Source organism: Megalops cyprinoides, chromosome 19, assembly GCF_013368585.1.
Source record: "Megalops cyprinoides isolate fMegCyp1 chromosome 19, fMegCyp1.pri, whole genome shotgun sequence".
Lineage (NCBI taxonomy): Eukaryota > Metazoa > Chordata > Actinopteri > Elopiformes > Megalopidae > Megalops > Megalops cyprinoides.
The window spans coordinates 12,024,072-12,046,021 of NC_050601.1; the positions used below are offsets into that span (position 1 = coordinate 12,024,072).

At 43.7% G+C, this 21,950-nt stretch overlaps 2 protein-coding genes across 3 annotated transcripts; one reads left to right on the forward strand and one right to left on the reverse strand.

Moving 5' to 3' along the window:
* The first annotated feature begins 9 nt into the window (after positions 1-9).
* Positions 10-5,336, forward strand: akt1s1 (AKT1 substrate 1 (proline-rich)). Of its 2 annotated transcripts, none has more exons than XM_036552462.1 (6): positions 10-179; positions 1,124-2,211; positions 2,532-2,796; positions 3,593-3,715; positions 3,841-4,016; positions 4,542-5,336. In XM_036552462.1, exons 2-6 carry the CDS (start codon positions 1,813-1,815, stop codon positions 4,677-4,679), a joined length of 1,101 nt encoding a protein of 366 aa, XP_036408355.1. In that variant the 5' UTR covers positions 10-179; positions 1,124-1,812; the 3' UTR covers positions 4,680-5,336. The 2 variants fall into 2 exon arrangements, with proteins under 2 accessions (XP_036408355.1, XP_036408356.1); XM_036552463.1 differs by having other exon boundaries at positions 13-179; positions 3,632-3,715.
* A 2,199-nt stretch (positions 5,337-7,535) lies between these two features.
* zgc:195001 (uncharacterized protein LOC567531 homolog) lies at positions 7,536-20,324 on the reverse strand. The gene is made up of 5 exons (XM_036552868.1): positions 20,303-20,324; positions 8,994-9,026; positions 8,626-8,688; positions 8,058-8,200; positions 7,536-7,961 (listed from the first exon to the last, which is right to left on the reverse strand). The coding sequence occupies exons 1-5, from the start codon at positions 20,322-20,324 to the stop codon at positions 7,536-7,538; spliced, it is 687 nt and encodes a 228-aa protein (XP_036408761.1).
* Between the last annotated feature and the right edge of the window lie 1,626 nt (positions 20,325-21,950).

Here is a 21,950-nt window from a genome sequence, read left to right on the forward strand (position 1 = left end):
CGTTGGGGCACCATTGGGTGGACTGTAAACAGCGAAACGCACGTAGCTACTGTATAGGACGTCGTTACGTCGGAGAGCCTGGGGAAAGCGATCTGCACAGACGGGGAGGCAGATAGAGAAAGAAATAAACTGAAGGAAAAGAAACATACGTGCAACTGAGGGAGGAAGGAACATAAAGTGTAAGTAAAGTGATACTCACAACGTTTTCTGCCACACGCTTTCACGTTATGCCTTTGATAAGGGGTGAGATTGGGCATTGGGGTAAAATGTGGTGGCGGTGGAGGCATACCCAGTTTGCTTGCTAAGCTAGCTAGCTTGCCAAAAAAACAAACAAACATCAGACGCGATTGTCATGTACGGTTAGCTACAGTGGGGGTTTGCGATCGCTGTTGGACTGGATTCTGCAGTCATCAACAGTGAAATTGAGAAAGAGGAGGGAGTGGGAGGCAGTTCGTGTCACGTACCCAAGGCTTTGGCTGGGCAACTTGTTATGCTATTTAAAAGCGCAAGACGGAGGGGGAGGGAGAATACGGGGTGCGCGAGAAAGGGATGAAAGCTGGGCGCCGCAGGGGGTAATGCAGTTCGCTGTTTGTTTGCACCTAGCAAGCACAATGCCAGACCATGTCATACCATGCACCACAAACGGCGATGCTTCTTACGGTGCGAGAAACATCAGCTGAGCGGAATGAAATCAGAAGGTTAACAAATAGTATGCTTCTTATGCGATCTGCTCTCCGCTAACATCATGCACGCTGCATTTACATCATTTTGCATGCATTTACGTAGGGACACTATCCATTTTTAATACTCGAACTATTGATATCTGAAGAATACGTGCCCACAGATGTCCCCTTGCTCTGGAAAAGAAAGAGATAGAGATAGAGATACAGTCTTGAACCCTGACATAATCTATGTTTTATCTGTTCGCATTATGCACAAACGTGGTAGCAACGATGCAACGAGTACAGCCTCATCAAGCAATACATCATTGTTTCATGGGTTTCACTAATGAGAGTCAGTGTGTTAACTGAAGCTGTCTCTTATGACAGTGGTAATCCCTTCTTCTGGTTTGGTAATCTATCTGGTCATCTGATAATCTCTTGGGTCACTTTTTTCTCCCTAGGTGGCACCAACTGAGTTACAGCCTTCAGTGTCTCCCCCAGTTATTCTGTACATCTCCCCTCTGCCATCATTGACACTGCCACTCAACAGACTGAGCCTCAACATAAGACTGTGAACCATTCTTTCACCATTAGGCTTCTCTCTGAATGTAAGGAATCAACAAAGTAATGCATATGTGCATAGACTGGACACTGTAATGCTTTCAGACTGCACTGAGAAACACAGGAAATCGCAACCAAAGAAAACACATTGAAAAAGAAAATGATTTGAGCACTAAGAGCCAAAAGAAAAGAGCCCAAGAGAAACCTTTTTGTGTGCAAACAAGTAGAGTTCTACAGGTAGTACGAGCAGATCATGTGCATGGTACAAAGACTGGTATAGGGAAGTGTTCACTGGGGACATACTGCCACACATGGAATAGCTGTCTACACACAAGCAGCATATGCACAGCCGTCCTGAATCTCCATTTAACTAATGAACCCCAAAAAATCTAAACAAACCCTACGCGTCATCAGAGATAAAGCAGTAGTTATCAAGAAGCCAATCCGGTTGAAGGAGCTAATTTAAACTACTGTTAAATCTGTTTCATCCAGCACAGCAATCAGCACGTTAAACGTTTCTACATTCCTCTGTAATAAGATCATTATAAACCAAATTCCGTAAAGCCGTTGGCCACCCAGTCGGACCGTCATGGCTAGCATCACCCAGTCCTCTGAGCCCGACATCCCAGACAATCACAAGGAGAGCTGGTTGGCCCTGCTGTCTGCGGCAGAGGCTTACTGCCAAAAGTCGGGGTGCGATCTCGCCATCCTGACTGCGAGCAAGAAGTTCCGCTTGCTGACCGCCGAGGGAGATGGCACCAGGAAATGGGACGGCGGCGAAGGGCCCGGAAGCAGGAAGTGGGATTTCTCCTATCATGTCTGGGGCCAGGGGCCGCTGGCCGAGTCTTCGCGGCGCTACATGGATGACATCGCTGTGCTTCACTCCACCTCGGTGCTAACTGCGCACAGGCAAACACACGTAGGGGGAGGAGAGAGGGGAGGAGCCACTCTGGGAATAGACACTCCCACTGAGACTGGAATCAGAGGGGTGAGTGGACTGTGGCCTTCTGCCTGCATCTGTGTTATTGAGTGTGTCTACCTTTGCATGGTGTATGTTTCTCAGAAGTGTGTTATATACTCAGAAACACAGATAAATAACTCTTCTAATCTCTATGTTACTAATCAACTCAATAGAGATTGATTGCTTACATGCAGACTGCCCAAACCATATAAGAAAATTATGAATAAACAGGACATGTGTGACTGGCTCTGACAAACCTGCGTCTGCCTAATATTAATCACTTGTTTTACAGGTATTCATTCTTCTCCCTCTTTCTCTGTCCTGGTGTTATTCTCTCTCTCTCTAAGGGCTTGACAGGGGAAGGTGGGGCTGGAACCATTAGCCCGAGTGCACGACTGTATTCGCAGAGCTATCCGTCAATCTACAGTTCAGCCTCCGCCATTGGCCAGATCGTGGGACAGAATGGAAATGGGGAAAGGGAGCGAGAGAGGGTTGTGATTCAGGAGGCGGAGAGAGTGAGGGAGAGGCCCGAGGGAGTCGAAGAGGAGGAGGAGGAAGAAGAGGAGGAGGAAGACATGGAAAGCAGGAGGGGGAATTTGAACGAGACAGCAGGTTAGTGATTCTGGTAGACGTTACATTGTTGTCATTTAGCGGACGTTCGTATTCGGAGCGACTTAGGTTACAGTTCACCATTCATACAGCTGGACATTTACTGAAGCAATTGTGGGTTAAGTACCTTGCTCAAGTGTGCAGCAATAGTGCCCCAGCTGGGAATCGAACCAGCGACCTGCGATTGCTGTCCCAGTGGCTTTGGTAAACGACACAAAGCAAATCACAAAATACTATCTGAGTCATCTCAGACTCTGATTCTCTGTCCATTTCTCTCACTTAAACAATTTATCAGTTTGTGTGTTTGTGCCCACATATTTGCCTTCTCTTAAATCTCATGCCAGTGCTGTTCTGTTTTAGCACAAAGTGCAAATGTTAGCTAGCACAATTGTTAGGAAAAAAGTGAAACACATTTGTCACATATTGTGGCTGGTTAATTGTGCAATTGTTGCAAATGATGTATCATACATGTATGACAGTGGTGATAGTGATCAGTATCAGTACTTGCAGTAGTTTTTAACAGCTAAGTGCGTACTCACACACTGCACTGAAGAGGGCAGTCTAAGGGGAGGGGAAACATCCTCCCATCTCTTTGTAATGGTCTGACACCTGAATGGATACGCTTCTGTTCTTTTGTGCTCTGGATAAGAGCATCTGCTAAATGAATGTAATGTAATGTAATGGTGAATATGATGACGTGACTAGGTTGTGCCAGTAGGCTGAACCTAGTAGAACCTAGAACCAGTAGGCTGGGATGTTGAACTTCGGAGCTCTCTCCCCTCGTTCTGACTTGCTGCAGTGTTCAGGAGCTCAGGAAGCCGCTGTTTGTTTCTGTCAGGAGTGTTCTCCATGGATGAAGATTCTCTCTCTCGGGACTGCGAGCCTTTCTTCGAGTCTGACGGAGAAGAGGAGAGCACTGATGGTGAGAGGGGGGGCAGAGGGGGGTGCGCTGCAGTTGGGCTCTTCGTCTGGGCCACAGTGTTGGGGGGGAGGGTTCTTGCACCGCGTCGGTTCGCGGGAGTAGCGTGCTCGTGTCTTTCCCCTCAGGCTCGCTGAGCGAGGACGCGCCGCCCCCTCCCCGCAGCATGGCCGTCGGGCAGCTCTCTCTCTCCGCCCGCTCCCACCATCCTCTGTCCATGGCCCGCTCCCTCCCCGTCTCTGTGCCTGTGTGGGGCTACCGGGGGAACCGGGCAGCGCAGGGCGACAACCACAGCGGAGAGCGGGTACGTGGTCCCCCCTCAACTCTGTCTCTGTCTCATTTCACTTTACCAATTTAATTTTCATGAAATAGTACATACTGATAATCCACAAATAACAACCAAAGAAAACAACAGAAAAAACAACCAGACAACATCGTATATATATATATAATGTAATAATAATAAGAACATCAATAACGACAACAATGTGATGCCATTGTGGTATCACTCTGTCTCTCAGGCTGAGAGAAGCAGATATATTGTGTTACTAGGGTTACATGGCTACTTTCCCCACCCACGTCTGTCTCCTTCACTGTTTCTCCCTCTTCTCCTCTTTAGATTGAAACTTGCTTCCTTCACATAGCAAGAATTATCCAGTGTTGCCAAAGCAGTTTAGTGCATTAACATGAAAGACCGACCCTCTCTTCCCTCCCTCCTTCTGTCTCTCCTGCCTATTTCTTTTCTCATTGTCCCCTTCACTTAGTCCTCAGTGACAGTGTTTTGTGGCACTAACCCCTCTCTGTCTTCTTCTGTGCCCCCCCTGCTCAGCCTGGCTGTCCTGACCTGGACCACATCGCTGCCAGCATGCAGGCTCTGCTCGCCCCTGGTGCCACCGACGGCACAGAGATGTTCGGAGGACTGCCCCGGCCCCGCCTCAACACGGGGGACTTCTCCCTCAAGCATTGAGAGAGGGTACATCCACTGACCACCAGGACATGACACGACACGACATGACACCAGCTACAGACACACTGAAAGTATACATATATATACTTAATGACTGTATGCTACACTGACGCATACTGACATACTTACTGACCATATGGCACACTAACACAGAGGGGTTAATGTACACTACGTTGATTCTGAGAGAGTATGCTTTTTTGTACTTTCAGACTGGTTGACTGTGCACTACACTGACAGAGTATACTTGTAGGCTGACCGCATGCAGCTCGTAGGGAGAGAGGATACAGGAAACACTTGTTGTGTGATTCACAACACTGACAGTGAAAGAGTTCACATACTCATTGCACACCACACTGTGACACTGACCCCAAGAGCATGGAAAGAGAGTGACTGATTGATTAGCTGACTGGATAATACAATGCACTAACATTGCTGACCCCGCTAGGAAGGGGGGTGAGTGAAGTGTACACACTGACTTGACTGTGCATCACAATACATTAATATGACTGAAAGAGTAATATGCTGTGTTCAGACTGATGCTGGCATTGAGAAAGGTTTACTACAGAGAGAGAGGGGGGGGGGGGTGGGAGAACTGCATCTACTGCATCTCCAACATTTCAAGCTGTTAAATGTATGCGTACAATTTAAATAAAGAAACCAAACCAATGAAAGGTGATGCTGTTTTGTTGGTGTTATTTCTGTGGCAGTGTGGTGTTTTTTTCTGAGAGGTTGTGGGGAGTGAGGTGTGGAGAAGACAGTGATATATAGAAATAATAAAGTGATGCTGAAATGAAATAATGAGAGAGTGTAACATTTTTGGGTTAGCAGAGACCTTTTTTGAAGTGTACATCTCTGTCCACTAGATGCCCTCTCTTTGCGGTGGATCTGTGGTTTGTGTCTACTCTGAGCACGTCTGTACACCTTGGATGGAAAAAGAGTTTATGGTGTGAAACAGTTTTTCACTGCCTTCATGTTAAATGCAAGGGTATGTGACTGGTTTTGTGGGGAGTACCTCAAAGCAGAGGTACTTTATTTCATCAATGACAGCAGGAGAAAATGACCTGTGTTCGGTGTAGGCTTACAGACATTACTGCTTTCAGGTGTCCTTTCAGGTATCTTTGGTCAAAATACACAAGTTGGGTCCGCACAGCTGTCCAAACCCACAAGGCTTCTTCACAATGTTAAAACAAAAGTAGGAGCAAATACTCACATGGTTATTCATGTTAATTAAAGTGATGTAATACCTCAAGTCACCAGCAGAGGCAACATAACACCAGGATGAAGGCAGACCTAAGCATGGTCTTGCATAAGTGAAAGGCAAGAAGCTGACAGCCGCTCTGGCTAGAGCTGCAGCTGCTGTCTGCTTTCAGCAGATGTCTGGTAATGCTTGGCTAACACACATGTGCACGCCATGAATGTCAAAAAAACCTCTGGCCTTTAATAGTCTTATAATCTGCTTCCATAGTCTTATTCCTCATCTGGCACAGGCCTTTGAATCATTTGATTAAAAACAGAATTTAGTATCTCATAAGCATTGTCTTAATTTTTCATGTCTTCTTTTATTTATCCTTCCCTTACATGGAAGATTATTCATGTCATCTGATTATTGCTTAAAGATGGATTTTGTTTTTGTTGCTTTCTGTGTGTCATTTTGGATTTCACGAGTCCATGGTGTCCGCACCCTCCAGTACAGGACCAATGTGCCAGAGCAAATAAATGAATAATTTAAAACGCTTCAGTCTGTGCCTCTCTCTTACTGTTTTGTTATTTGTAGCTCTTTTTTTTTATCTTTGAGGCTCCTTTTAAGCCTGACACTAAAGGAACAAAAATTTTAATACAGAAAAAAAAACCCTTTGTGAAAAATTTGCTTTTGGTAGTTACACTGTATTACAAGCTTTCAGATTTCAATGAAATATGGTGCACGTGTACAGAAAAAAGCTTTGCCCAAATTTGTGATCAAAGTACAGGACCAGCTGCAGAGCAGAGATCTCTACACAACATCATGCTCTTACATTTTTGCCATTAAATCATTCTCTGCTTTCTGGTCCAGTCATATTTCCTCTTGTATTCTCTCCTGTGGGGTGTTTTACGCTTTCAAAATAATTCCACCTTTATAATTTCGTACATTCATGTTTATTGTTATCATCTTCATTTCACTGCAGTATGAATACAGTCATAAACACTGGCACTTCAGATACAAAATTAAATTAGCCCCAAATCACAATCTCCCGCACTGGAAATAAATCAACATACAGAGTTACCAGCATAGCACAACTATGAGTGCTAAATGCAAACTTAAAAAAATGTAATGTGCAAGGACATTATAATGGTAATAAGAGTAACATAATAACAATGATAGCTATTATTAGTAGTACAATAATATTGTAAATACTATAGTACTATAGTATGGTAAGCGTGGTTAAAGTAAATACTAGTAACTATATATAATTGTTTGAATGGTTATCAAATTTAGTATCATCAAAATTGCCACCATTATCTTTTTTACTCTTTTTTCTAATTATAAGGAATATATTGTCACTTTGCTGTGGAGGAATTACGAGAATGTCATTATAACAATAAGAAGATAGTAATGATAATCAATTTTCTGTTAGTATATAACTGATCAACAAGCAAGTACCTATTCAATCTGCTTTTCATTGACTCTTTTGCCACTTCATGCTAGCCTTATCCCTCCTCTTCTTCAGCTATTTTCCCCATTGAGGTCTCCCCCAACCCCCTGAGCCTGCACCTTCCCATTCTTTACTCTCTTTTCTCCTTTGCAATGCACTTCTGCCCCTCATCCTCCCATCTAATCTCAATCTTCCTCCCCTCCCCCAATGCCTCTCTCTCTCCCCCTCACTCCGGTTTCTTCTGAATCCAGCAGTATGACTTCCTCCCTACCCAGAACCCGGGCAGAAGGCGCTCCTTGAAAGGGGCTTTGAACTTATGCAGCAGCTTGACCTCCTTTTTGCCCTCGCCTTCCTCCCCCTCCTGACCGCCCTCCACTATGTAGAAGTTCATGATCCCCGCCGGCTGATCCAGATACACGCCCATGACGGGGCTCAAGGGTGCCTGGATCTCTATGTTCTCGCTGTTGTGCCAGGCGTGGTAGCAGGATCCGGCCCAGCCCACGCCCCAGGACCCGTCGTTCTCCCCGAGGCCGCAGGGCCCGTTCTGAGCCTTCCTTCCCATTCCTTCATATGTAGCCCCGATGACCACCCATCCCGAAAACTCCACCTCCCAGTAGCCCCGCATGCCCCACACAACCTCCTTACAGAGGACCTAGAGGGAGGTATAGGGAGACAGAGTGGGTTAGTGCGAACCCACCGATTCCATTACTGCACATTCATACTGACTGAGATGGACAGGCAGACTCACCTGTGGCGAGTGATCATATCTCTCAGGTCTGTCCAGGTAAGGGCACACAGACTCATCGGACATACGAGACACCTTACTGCCCCCCTCTGAAATCCACAGCAGCTTCTGAGCGGTCCTGTCATCCAGTGAGAGGGGGAGCCAGTCTGAAAGAGGAAGATGGAGAGAGAGATTGAAAGTTAGTAAGAAAGAGAAAAGAGAAAATTAATTAATGACCAAATCTTTCAGATGAGACTTTAAACCTGTGTCCTGAGTCACTGTGGTCATAAAAACCCCATGGCAATTACTAGAGTAAGGGGTTCCCCAGTGTCCTGGCCAAAGTTCTAGTCTTTCAATCTGGCCGTCTAACACTCCAAATTAATTAGCAAAATAATTCTTACATCTCACTGGCAAGTGGTGAGCATTTTTGCACATAATGTCTGGCTGCTTACATCACCCATGTGGGGGCTACGCATTGGTGGTGGCTAAGGTGATTCAACTAAAGCACTTTATAATATTTTAATGTTAATATTATTATTACAACATTTGACAGCATGAAATAAACTGACACAGAGTGATAAAAGCTTCTTACATTTCAGAAGCTCAGCTCTAGTTGTTGGCTCAGGAATATTAGGCTCGTAGACTGGAGTCTTTGCTGTGAAGAGAGAGAGGTAGAGGGAGATTTAAACAGCTGCACAACCACCCATTAATAATAATAATCAACAATAATCACATTGATAGGGAGAGAATGCCGCTCTGTTATTACACATAAAGAGGCTCTGTAGGACCATCACACAGAATGTGAAGGACACAAAGAGAAAATGACCTCACAATGACAGTCTGGTTACTTGTTTCAGTAATGCTATTTATCTAAAGTAACTAACTTATCTATGATTAACACCGTGGGGCCCCACCAAGTTTATATAAATATCACAAGATCTGTAACTTCAGAAGGCTTACCAGGGGCAGGGGCTCCAGCTTTAGATTTTCTTCCTGTAAAGACAAGAGAATTTTCATTCAGGTACAGGACGGATGTAAGAAAGTGGACAACAGCACAACATCATTCAACCAGTTGGGAGACCAATCTTTTATGCATAAAGATTGCTGTAAAGATTGACTTACTTAAGTCAAAGCTAACCCTGGCATGGAAGTGTGGTTTTGTTGGCCTTTACTTTTTAACTCAAAGGTTTCCCAATTGGGTCACTGCTGTTGTGCCTTAGAGCAAAATTATTTACCTGAATTGCTTCAGTAAATATCATAATTGTATGTATAAAATGTGAGTGATGTAAGTTTCCCTGGATAAGGGGTTCTGCTAAGCAAATGAATATAAATGTAAATGCAAATGGAGAGAACTGAAGGGCGTAAAAGCCAGTTACCAGTGAAAGACTTAATCTCCTCCATTCAGAAAGAACATTATTCCTCACTTCCACGCAGCCTTCAGCTCTGCCACGTGCTGTACATCAGTCTGGAGCATGTGCGCAATGTCATGCCTTAGGTGTTCGCAGTGCTTCATGTAGTTTTCTCATACCAGCACAGGTTAGAATTACCACTTAAGCACATGCCCTGCCTATAATTACATGCGCCCCAGACACACATCAAAGCGTTTTTGACAGAGGGGGCAGGATATTCTTAGAGTGCACTTTGTCTTGCGTTTACCGTGGCCAGAGGGAGCATGTTTATGTACTTTGAGGTTTTTCCTCTCTGTTGTCAGTCCACCTTGTACTTTCCCAGAACTGAGCCCTGCAGTTGGTACATTTAGGTGTTTTGCTGTACACTGCCATCTCCACGTAACTGTCCCTCTTTGTCTGTCCCGCAGGTGTAATGTTCAACAAACCGGCGCGTTATTTTTCTCTCTCTGTCTTCATTTTCCCGCTCTTGTCTCCCTCTGTTTTCAGTACATCTGTTTCCTTCCATCCCTCCCATCTCATCACTCTCGGCGCTGCCTGGAAAGCTGGATTTTCAACTCGCTGATTTATCTATTTACTTCTGGCAAGCAATCAATCACAGCAAGTAAAAGGAGAGAGTGGGAGGAGATAGTAGGATGAAGTGAAAACAGACTAAGTGATTGAGCAACTCATGGGACCAGTAAATTCACTCTGAATGTGGATCTGTAACAAATATCTGACTGTGTGCTTCCTTGCTGCCTTCCTCTGTGTCAACTGAGTAATGGTGTGCGCTCTCCCTCTGCCAGTACTTTGTGAGTCTGTTTATCTATGTGTGTGCATGCTTATCCATCTAAACGTTCTCTGTAACAACTCAAAGTCTTATTATCCTATTTAGCTGTTGACAATAAAAATCTACCAAATTGCCTGACATCATGGAACTGCCCACAATCTGAGGATGCCAGGTCAGGAATGAGAACATTCCGCTGAGGTCTTCTCCCATTGACACTGTTTAATTTAGAAACCCGCCCGGCTCCTTCAACCTTATGCTATTTCTCACATTGCGATATCCTCTTATATTGCGGTCCATCTACGTGAGTGCAAATTGTCTTTTTTGGGGTTGGCCCGTGTGAATCTAAGGGTGAGAAGCAGGTGAATAAACACCCCCTTTAACCCCCTGGAGAGGTGATAATGCGCATAGGGTGGGGAGGGGGGTGTTTGGGAGAAGCGCAGTGCCACACACCTGTCACTGTGGAAACGCCATCAACAGAGCAACCGATTAACGCCAATTAAAATCAAATCCATGAGAGCAGAGGATTTTCACACAGACATAATACAAAGAGATACAATGACAGGTATTAGGAAGTGTCACACAGATTAGAGCACCAATATGAGGATAGGACACTGCACAGTAAAGACTAAAGGTTAAAATGTAATTTATACTTAATTTTGTAGTGAAAAGGGCTTCTCCATTTAAACGAGTCTGAATATTGCTAGGTTTAAACATTTAAAAATATTTACTTTGAAACATTTAAAATGATTTCTTTCAATGATTTTGCTCTTGTTATTACCTAAAATGCATTCAACTGAACACCTTCCAATGCATACTATTATTGTCCCCCTCTATTTTATATGCTTGGTTTAGGGTGGTTAGGGTTAGGGTTTTTGCCATTTATCATGCATAAACCAAACCTATGCCTGAGTACCTGAGCCTGGCAAATGGTGAAGTGAGGGGGGTATGTGTAGGAAACAACCAGAAGAACCTTCTCTGAATATCACTCATTCATGCAAGAATCACCTTCCATTAGTGTGCTGCGGTGCACCTAATTTTAAGGTAAACAGGAATGGTGAAATGCCTCCTGTATGACATGTCTCTTGCTCATATAATCTAACAATGTCATGCTACTTGAGGAACCACCAGAAAACTACTACTACAGCTAATATATTACCTACAGTGACATAAACATTACCTGTTCCTGCATCCACACTTTTGTGGAAAAACTGTCACTGTTACTTCACATCAATGTAGGCATTGCATTGGGTTACAGGAAAAAAATATGTTCCACAATAGACTTTGTTTCAGGTAAACATAGACTGTTATGAAAAGAATAGTCGAGAAACACAGTTTTGGAGGAAGGGGCATAGACCCCTCCTTGGCCCCTCCTAATCACAACACTCCACACATCCAGGTGTGTAGGTGGCTGTGGCTTTCCCACAAAAGTCTCAATGCAGGGATTGTGTTTTCTTGTGTTACTACGCATGACTTCAAAGGCAGGAGGAATCCACATGTACAACAGGCATCTCGTGATGTATGTGGTGTCATGAAGACACACTTGCTTTTGTTTAAACAATAGGCACAGTCACCTGATGAATTATAAAATTTGTGGCTAATTGTCACATCCTTAACAAAACAATCATATGGCCTACAGGGAGGACAGGAATGGAGCCATGAAATGGATGTCAAGACTGTCAACAGCAAAGAGCAAGAGCAACCAAACGCAACAGCATTCGCTGTCATTCATGACTTGACAGCACATCACCTTCTTGCCAACATGCCGCGTGTCAATATTTGAAATGCATCTGCGTTATCCGTTCTTACACCATGGCAAAAATGTTTTCCATGTACTTTCCAGTGGTAATATTCTACATACAATATTAGATCGTTTTTAATTGTCAGACTGAATTCAACACATGACAGTACCATATTTAAACATCGTTTTTGATTGTGCTTGCTTGTTTTGGTTGTTTTGGTGGTGATAAGTTCATCAGCTTAGATGATAGGGGAGATGCAATTGGATAATTGTTGAACATGAGCCTTGATAAAATGCTGCATTGACCTTTTGGTGTCAGAGGACTGAAGGACATGTAAGAACACAAGTGAGGAAGCGTTGAGGGCTCTTCACATAGAACATAAAACATGAGAAAATGTGGGAAATTTAGCTAAACACCTGGGTGCCAGCTGACATGGCAGGAGTGGAGAGAAATGCTTTCTACAGGTGCAAAACGCTACCCTCTTGAGTCTTACTGACTGTTAAATTTAAGTGAGGAGTGGCATCGAAGTTGTTTCCTTGGTACCAACACAGCAAAGGCCCAGCATAGGCCCTCCTGTTCTGGAAAGCTCGAAAGAAGGAGGATAAAAAGCCGGTGATCTTAGTTGTAGAGAGGGCACCATACATGGATGCTGGATCATCGCTCTGTGCCCTGCCTGGAATACACACCTGAACATGTGCGGAATAAAGTTTCCACATCATTCACATCCAAGTCCTCTCAGATGGCGAAAATGCGTGTGTGAGAGGCTGTCATTCGATAGCCTGGGGCGTCCACTCTAATGTGTCTTCTTGACAATTTGTGACATTGCTTGGGTTGATTGTGCTGACTTGCTTTCAGGAGACAGGTGGTCATTGATCATAGCGATCTCACCAATGCATTGCTGTCCAGCTCTTCAGATGCCCCTCACAACCATTTACATGTTGCACATATTTTGCAGATATTGGGCTGTGTGTGCTGGAAATACCTTTCCCCACGGTGACACCACTACAAGTACGTGAGGAAGAGGAGGAAAACAAGCTTATTACCATGTTGCCACAGGGCAGAAGACCCAATGAATCTGTAATCTCCTGTCAACCACTCTCCTTGGACAAGGACGCAATGTATTTCCTGGACCAGCCACAATGCCCTGCATGTTACAGGATATTTTATATGGACTGTTTGAGCATATCTGGGAACAGTGTGGTTCCTTTTGGTAAGACTAGGCCTCTAAGTGATGATGCATGGTCATTTGAAGCGCCTGCCACCACCCTGAAATGCATAACCACTCAGATACTCACAGCTTAATCAACACTGTAAACTACACTGGCGCCAAAAGCAGCCATTGATACCTAGTGCCGTGGCAACACCTGCTGAAAGAATGAACCCCTTTTTAAGGAAAGGATTTAAAGAGAAAAAGACAGGAGTCACAAGTCAGAGGTTGTCAGTGCCCCCTCAAAGTGAAAAGAGGAAGCAGACTCATAATAACCAGGAGGCTGTAGTGTGGATCCATGGGTGGCACAAGGTTCAGCTCTACAGCTCTGAAGACACCACCAGAGCTTTGGGTTAGTACTTAGTTAACCTTGACCTGTTCCCATGTGTTTACATCCAAAATGTATGACACCTTATTAGAGGAAGGTTCAGCAGAAAATCAAATGTTATTACAACAAGACACATCGCCGCACAGCAGTCTCTGTGAAAATAGGGTTTAAAAACATTATCACTCGCATTCATAGACCACGGAGGAGCGTCAAGCAAAGAAGGTGCTTGCATGTATACTTGCTGGTCTGTGGTTTCCCAGCTGCACATCATAAATAACACCGCATTAGGTATTCACAGTGTACTATCTATTCACACATGTCTACATCCATACATATATAGGAACCTAATGACTGGAATGGAGACTATGCTGAGGTATTGCTCTGCTGAGACAGCACGTGGTGTTATGTGGTGTGAGGGTTAGAGCATTGCGCTCAGGACCTAATACCAGTTCAGTTAACCGTGAACATGGTACCTGACTTTAATTGCTCTATTAAAAAAATATTGCTGCATATCTGGCTAGCAGTAGATATAAACTGTGGGCCACAGCAAGGCACCCTGGAGAGGGCTGTGTGCTAAGTAAATAAATAACGGAACAAAATGGAAGAGAGGCAGAGAGACTGAAGGTCATCTGAGCTCGGGACGCGGGGAGGGAGGTGGGGGGGGGAGGCGATGACAAGTTACTTCATCAATCATTCTTCTCAGTCCGGCTCTCCCAAAATCCTCCCTTTAAAGGGTGAGAGAATGCACGAGATGGAGGGGAGGAGGTCAGGGGTGGAAGAGGGTGAGAGAGGGGTTCTGAGATGTCAGGGAGTGACAGAGCGCAGAAACGAGGGGCAGACTGATGGGGCTTTTCAGAGGGGAGCACAACGGGCGCCAGGATTTGGTTAAAAGATGGTGATGAGGGAGGAAAGAGTGGGACATTTGATCATTTATTGAACCACACTGCAAAAAATAGCCCTTCAAAAATAAGAAATAAAATAATTAATACAAGGTGTTTTCGCTAGTAATAAGTGAAAAAATCTGCCAGTGGAATTAGTGGAAATACACTTGTTAAGATTTCTTGAAAGGGATCTTAAAATTAGGTGGAAAAAAACTAATTTTGATCCATTTTTAACTGGTATTAGGAAGTGTTTTTGTGTCATGCAGTTTAAAAACCTTCTGACTTGTCAAAAAGGCTTGCTTAATTTTATATACCACTCAAAGTAAGATGTTTTCAAGACAGTTTCACCAAACAAGATATTCAAGATGCACCGTCTAAAAACAAGTCCTTGTAGCTCAAGGAAATTTTGCTTGTTTGGTGACTGTGTCTTATATTAAGTGTAAAGAGATATTTTGACTTGAAAAGAGACAAATATGCTTGGTGAGATTTGAATTTTTTTGCAGTGCACTCTCACAGAGTGTTACAGAGGAGTGAGAGGTGGCCAAGGATGTTCTCTCTCTGAAATTTACAATATCTTAAAACCGTCAGAACATACTTGTTCTCCCCAAACCCGATTCCACTATTGTTCTGTTTCTTTGTCACTGTCAAAAGGATCCTTGATCTATTCATGTAATTAAAAAAAGTAATGGAGTGGATCAGGGGTCATTGAAAAGGCCTGCTGCAAATGAACAGCCACTGCCATGTTAATCTGAGCAAGAAGCAAAATTTGATGCATGCCCAAATAACACAAATTGCTTAATATTATATAAATAAAATGTTTAACTATAAAAACCCTCATTTTAGTGTACAATTTGCCATGTTTCAGAAGTGTATGTGATTTGCATGTATAGTAGTATAGACTAGAGCTTGTGTTGGGATGCATTTATTTGTAAACCTTTGGGTGCCAAAGTGTACATGAGAAAGACTCATTTGATGTCTGGGATGAATAAACACACTTACACTTTTGCAAATGGGATTGGTAGTGTAGATGCAGTAAATTGTCCATTTATGACATTCCACTGTTTCTACATAAATCCTCTCCAGACTCAGTTATTATTGTTGTTATTATTTTGCATTTTTTTCCTGTCTTGTGATCCAATGTGACTTCCCTTGCCTCAGGGTGTCGTGGTAGGGATTCGTTAGGTATGTCTGCTGAGTCACCTTGGAATTATACATCGGCCAGATTACGACAAGGGAGCGAGAGAACGAGAGGAAAACGATAGAGAGAGATCAACGTTCCCCAGCTGACTGGATCTAATCTTTCAGAGAAATCCCCACAGCTCATGGGGAGATCAGTGCTAAAGCTCCACTAAGATGAACAGATGGATAAACAGAACCTTGGAGAGATTGACTGATGGACGGAGAAATAGAGATGTAAACAGCAGGACAAATGAGGATAAGGTTCTGATGGTGAACAAATCATATGGAGACATGGACAGAATACACTGGCTCGGGAGACGGTTGCATTGATCTCTCAATTGCGAACCACGTGTGGGTAGTGGATGCATTCCAAATCAGAGCCACACTGCGGTCTCTTGACCAACAGCTAGGTTTGTAATTAAGGTGCTTAACTTACCAAGTAAGGCAAATGACCCTCTGACACTGCGGAAAAATAGATGTTGATATTGGACTCACTGCGCAGGGACCGCAAGCCCCCTGATGTGCAACAGCCTATCGTCCGTATCAAGTTCGAAATGCTTCAGTTGCAGGGGATCAGCGTTCGGGCTTGACTGCAGCCCCGAATGCCTCGAACAGGAGGGGACAGATAGAGATAGATGGAGCTGGACTGACATCACACCCATTTTTCTCCCAGTTATGAAGTGGCAAAGAACCACACGCTGGGCTGCTCTGTGGAGAAGAAAGCGATGAAATAGAGACTGGTTCTCTTCTCGAGATAGAGGCTGATGGAAATACGTGGACAGATGCACAAACAGAACGATTCATAGGCATAAATAACCTAATGGGAGGATGGGCGGGTGGATAAAAATGGGGGTGATGAAGAATAAGAGAAAGGAAATGGATCCCCACTGACTAAACAGATCAAAGCAGATTGATTCCTGTGGATAGTTTGATTTTGCATGGTCCCGTTTGATTTTGCATGGACCAAATATTTGGTTTCAATAGGAGAATAATTGGAGAAACAGATGGAGAAAGAAAATGCAGAAAGATCTGAGGTGAGAGCAGGTCTCATATAGTCACCAGAATTAACTCCACAAAGGAAAGGAAAGGAAAGGAAAAGGAAGGTATAAAGTCATAAAGGTATAAAGGAAAGAAAAGCATACTGTGTTTCAGTATTATGAAAGCATCTCATGGTATGTTGGCTGGTTCTTCTATGAAATAAATTAGCTTGACGTTGCACCCATGCAAAGGTGCGTGATGTACACATTCATACCGTATCACTCTTACACTCTCGTATACATACAGCAAACGTGGCATTGAAAACTTAGAAGTCAGTCTATATAAGCGCGCTATATAACCACTCCAGCAGTTCTGAAATCAGATCCCCTATCCCGCACTATGTAGTTGATGCCTGGTAAATGCTGTGCTAAGTAATTATAAATCAGAGGACAAAATCAAGCGTCGGAGCGTTGCCATAAATAAAGTGGTCAGACGGATTCGCGGCTCGGCGAGTTCAGTTACTGTGTACTCTTTCACACTTAATTACCATAGGAGCCAGGGAGAGGCGCAGGGAGAGCGAGCTGAGACAAAGCAGGAGGCACACCCTTTAAAAAAAGAAAGGAGGATGGAGAAAGAGGGAACAGGCAAAGAGGGGGAATGAAGGGGAGCAGGGCAGAGGCAGAGGAGGGGCTGTGTAACAGGATGTGGCATTTGGAGAAGGAGAGCAGCAGACCCAGCCAAGGCTTTATGACGTGGACACATTCTGAAGGGTCAACAGGATCGGTAGAACGAGATTGACAAGTGATGAATGTGACAGACCAGACGGCAATAAACAAGAGCGCACGCCAAGAATGAAGGGAAGGAGAGAAACGGGAGATGGAGGAGGGTGAGAGAGATGAGAGGCGAGGGGCGTTCAGGAAAATGAGAAGCGGGGGGGGGGCTTGGGAAGAAGGTGGGAGAGACACAGAAAAGTGAAAGAGGAGAGTGAAGTGAGCTAAGCGATATGATTGACGAGAGGGAGAATTTTGGCAGTGTAAGAGAGAGATGGTTGGCACAAAGTAAACAACAAAGGACAGCATGTAACTGAAACCTGATATCTTGATTAATAAACGACAAATTAAACACATCGTAAATCTGACATAAATCATATAGCGATGAACATCATTTATCTATCTATCTATCTATCTATCATCTTTCTTTATGGCTATATAACTAACGTCTTAGTTAGCTGAGTTACCATAGTGACATATTTTTCATACTTTCGCTGTTGCTTACTCATTTCTTGAGTGACATATTCAGAGAATAGGATATTGTGTTCTTGCCAAATTCTGTGAAATGTACAAGTGTATTTGTCAGTTGGTATCTTTAAATATCAAACCACTTGGGTAATGATCTACAAGCAAAATAAGTGATAGCCACTGCCTGGATTTCATTGGCATCTGGCTGTCTGTCTGTTGCTCTGTGTGGAAGCGGCAGCCTGTCATGCCTCTGTGTCCTTATTGGGAGGAAGCAGCTATGAAAAGTCAACTGGCCTCTTCTCCTGCGCTCTCTCTAAACACTCCATAAAGTGCACAGGACATGCCATTTTAACAGAACACTGAAATTCTGTTGCAGCACAATGCCCTGCAGCACTTAGAGCAGAAAGGAAGTGCCTTGGCTAGCTGGTGCTGAAGCTTGCTAGTGTAACCCGTTGACCCTACTAACACTATATAGCTTAAGGCTGGCACTAACAGTGCTGTCCGTCAGAGGGATCCAATCAAAAATGAGAACGCGAAGAATTTCAAAGTAGAGTAATGGGAAGCAAACTCCCTGAGGTCGGAAAGCTGAAAAGCAGAGTGCGTGTTAATTATCAGACACACAAAGAGGTGTCGTACTGTGACAGAGTGAAGATGCATAGCCTATCCACACATGAAAAGTGCATCAAGGGTACGCTCCAACATGAGGAATGGGTGACTCGGGCTGACCTCTGTGGCTGGCCAAGGAACGCCACATGTCTCTCATTTCCCATATGATGGGCCCAGAGAGCCTGTCAGCTCTTTGTTCTCTAAGGACACCCCTCTCTGGCTGCCAGTAGCAGCCTGAGGGAAGCACTGCAAGCACTCTGCTCACTGCAGGCATTGGCATTAGGCTCAGTGCCTCCGTTATCATTACTATAAATACGATCGCATCACCGGCGCTACTACACTATCACTATACTTTTCCTGTCCTTGGGTTAGGGACAGTACCTTTGTATAAATACACACAAATAACTATAAAATACACACATAATATATAATATATAATACACATAAACACAAATGCATACAATATGTATATGGTTATAGCCCTGATGAACATAAATCCATGCCTGTTTATGCTTTTTTTTTTAGATTATCACACTCCTGCGAAAGCAAGGTCTTTTCATTACTGAAAATGTACACGATAGGAACATAAGACAGATTTCAGATATGTTAATTTTTGGGAGAGCGCAGCCTGACTGCATGAGAGAGAGAGAGAGAGAGAGAGAGAGAGAGGGAGAGAGAGAGAGGGAGAGAGAGAGAGAGAGAGAGAGAGAGAGAGAGAGAGAGAGAGAGAGAGAGAGAGAGAAAGAGAGAGAAAGGGAGAAGAGCGAGATGTTGCAATATTCTTATGTGACCATGCAAGTGTTGTGTATACCAGTTGTTGATCTGAGCAACAAATTCCTGTTAAATCCCACTGGTACTTTATGCCCTGAGTGTGTACAGCGCTGTTGCTCACCTTTGTAACATGAAGAGCAGATGGTAGAAAACACTTTGCACATGCATATTACTACCCTGTGTAATACCCAGCTGCTCTACATCACAGATAATACATATAGTGCCTTATACCTATAGTGCCTTTACAGTACATGCCCATTACCTCTCTATTAAGAATCTAATGAGGAATTAGTAGGATTTCAACAGTTTTATTTTCTCTGGAGTAACATCCCTTGAACTGCAATTTGTGCTGATTGTTTTATGCAACTATATTTCATGAAAGATATTACTGCTGCTGAAACAGGTTGCTACTGTTTGATTTCATCCTGCGACTGAGCCGGTGATTAATCCTTGCCATAATTTGAGCGAGCAGGATAATCTTGTCCTGTCGATCCCACTTCCCCAGCTTGATTCCGCATTAATGAGCAAGGATCCATTCACCGCGCGCAGACCCACCGATGAAATCTGAGTAATATCGTGCTTTCTTTATCAAAACGCAAAGGTGTGGAGATAGGAAAGTCCCTTCAAGTGTGTTTTAAGCAAAGTCACACATATGCTCTAGATAAAAGAGAGTGAGAGAGAGAGCACTATTCCAATTCACCTTGCCTCATAATTTTTTCTTATCTTTTTCTTATCTTAGTAATGCACAAGGCTTATTCTCAATAAACCACTTTTATGCTGTATAACAAATGGTTTGCAATGCTGACAGTATCATATCAACATAATATGGAATATTTCATTTTTTATTAGTGAATATTTCATTTTATTAGGGGTTTCAAAAACTCCTAAATCTGCATGCGTCAATTAAAAAAAAATGCAAATATACTCGATTTGTATTTTTCCAGTCCGAGAGTAATGCCAGAAATGCTTTACTCTAGAGTAATGCCTCGGTGAGGTAATGCCTCGATGAGGTTCTCTAAATTTTTCCCCATTTGAGATCATATTAAAACAAACTAGTCACTGTCAAGGTCTCTCACATTGCACGGTATACCACACAACAGTAGCTGTTATAACCTATGCAGTTACAGCACATCCATGCATGTGTGTTGGTCAAGTGTGGACCCCTACCTGTTTTCTTAGACTCGGGCATGATGCTAGGTGTGCTTGTCGGCATGTGGCAGTTGAGTCTCCTTGGGGCAAGTGGCCGTCTGTCTCTTGGGTAAGACTCTTATTCCCTTTGCAAAAAAGGGGGGGGGAGAAGGAGGAAAACAGATTGGGGGGAGAGGGGGTGTTGGTTGGGGTGTGTGCATTGGCGTTGGACATGAAGGTGGCTTTGGGGTGGGCTCTGTCATCTGAGACTCATGTAACCTAAGTATCCCTTCAAAAGAGCGGAAAGATGGAGGCGGTCACTCTGAGTATGTCTAACTGACCAAAGGGCCACCCCAGCATGTCAGTACTGACAGAAGGAGGTGGAGGTTCACATGCACAAACACTTCCTCTACCACAGTCACTCAGCAGAGCCCTCGAGAACTCTTCTACTTAGCTGTTTAAGGCCAGCCTTCACTAGACACAGCAACCCTGCTCAGTACAATGGTGTCCAATGTGCTAGAACAATGGCACAAGCAGCAAAATGTTTTGTGTAACATTCAGTATAGCAATGATTATTGTAACAATATTTATGCAGCAATGTTCACAGCATTCAGTGTGACAAAGCTCAATACATCATTTTCCTGTGTTGCAATAATGACTGTGCATGCCAGCCATTGAAATATGGTGACAGGGGGAAAAAAAGTGGATAAAAAGCATCAATGACAGTTAGCCCTGATCTTTTTGTCACATGTATGACTGACAGGGAGACAGAACCACTAAAATTAGACACATATGGAGCTTCTTGATCCAACAGTAGCTGGGCAATAAGCCTCTCTGCACAACACTAGGGTATAGATATACTCTGCATTTCAGTGGGAACTGTGGTCTTACTGAAATTGCTGGAGTGTCATGTGGACCACATTATGTAACAGCTGTTTTTATAAACGTCCAATGTGGTGTGTATCTGTTGTACTGTACCCTTGACAACATTCTCTCAGCTTGCTGCACAAACATTTGCAATCATTTGACCTTCACCCTGAACTTTGACCTGCAAGAGGACGGTGCCACTTAATACAGTGGCCATCCATTCAATTCCAAAATATCAACGAACAGTGATGTACGTTTTGGAAATATCAGTTCTTTGAAATGGTGGGCTATAGGAGCTACATAACCTACATCAGGCTGCAAGCTTGGAAGGCTGGGAACCTCTGGAGTGAGGGGAATTTTCTATTAAGAGAACAGTTACTGTGTACAGACCAATTGTGTCCGGCTCCATGACTGACTGACAGAGCAGGTGTGCCAGTGGTGAAGACTATGGAGGTGAGGAAGGCGGCTTCACACATCCTTGTTTGGAGTTTTCATTGGAATTACTGCTGGTCATCATCGTCAGTTCTTAGGACCAAAGCACCGTGGTGATGTGTGTTATAATTAAGGTGTTAGCAGAGGGAATTTTAATAAAGGACAACTGCATTTAACACCGTCCCATAAGTTATGTTTAGCTTTTGGTATGCAAATAAATTCTCTCTCGCAAAACTTATTATTCGGTAGTCTAAGTAAGCACGCTTACTGTACGCATACAATACACATTTCACTTCCATTTCAGCTTGAGTATTTGGAGCTTAGTAGTTATTAGAAAAATGATATATTCCCCAAAATGTCCACCCTGAAATTCTCCCTTTTCTTTTTC

Bases quoted from the DNA above. Each gene is read 5' to 3' on its own strand.
- akt1s1 (XM_036552462.1), top strand. From the start codon at position 1,813: ATGGCTAGCATCACCCAGTCCTCTGAGCCCGACATCCCAGACAATCAC. The intron at 2,212-2,531 runs GTGAGTGGACTG...TCTCTCTCTAAG, and splicing joins CTGAGACTGGAATCAGAGGG to GGCTTGACAGGGGAAGGTGG. The intron at 4,017-4,541 runs GTACGTGGTCCC...CCCCCTGCTCAG, and splicing joins ACAACCACAGCGGAGAGCGG to CCTGGCTGTCCTGACCTGGA.
- zgc:195001 (XM_036552868.1), bottom strand. From the start codon at position 20,324: ATGCCCGAGTCTAAGAAAACAG. The intron at 8,201-8,625 runs GTAAGAAGCTTT...TTCCTCTTTCAG, and splicing joins TAGAGCTGAGCTTCTGAAAT to ACTGGCTCCCCCTCTCACTG. The intron at 7,962-8,057 runs GTGAGTCTGCCT...ACCTCCCTCTAG, and splicing joins GATATGATCACTCGCCACAG to GTCCTCTGTAAGGAGGTTGT.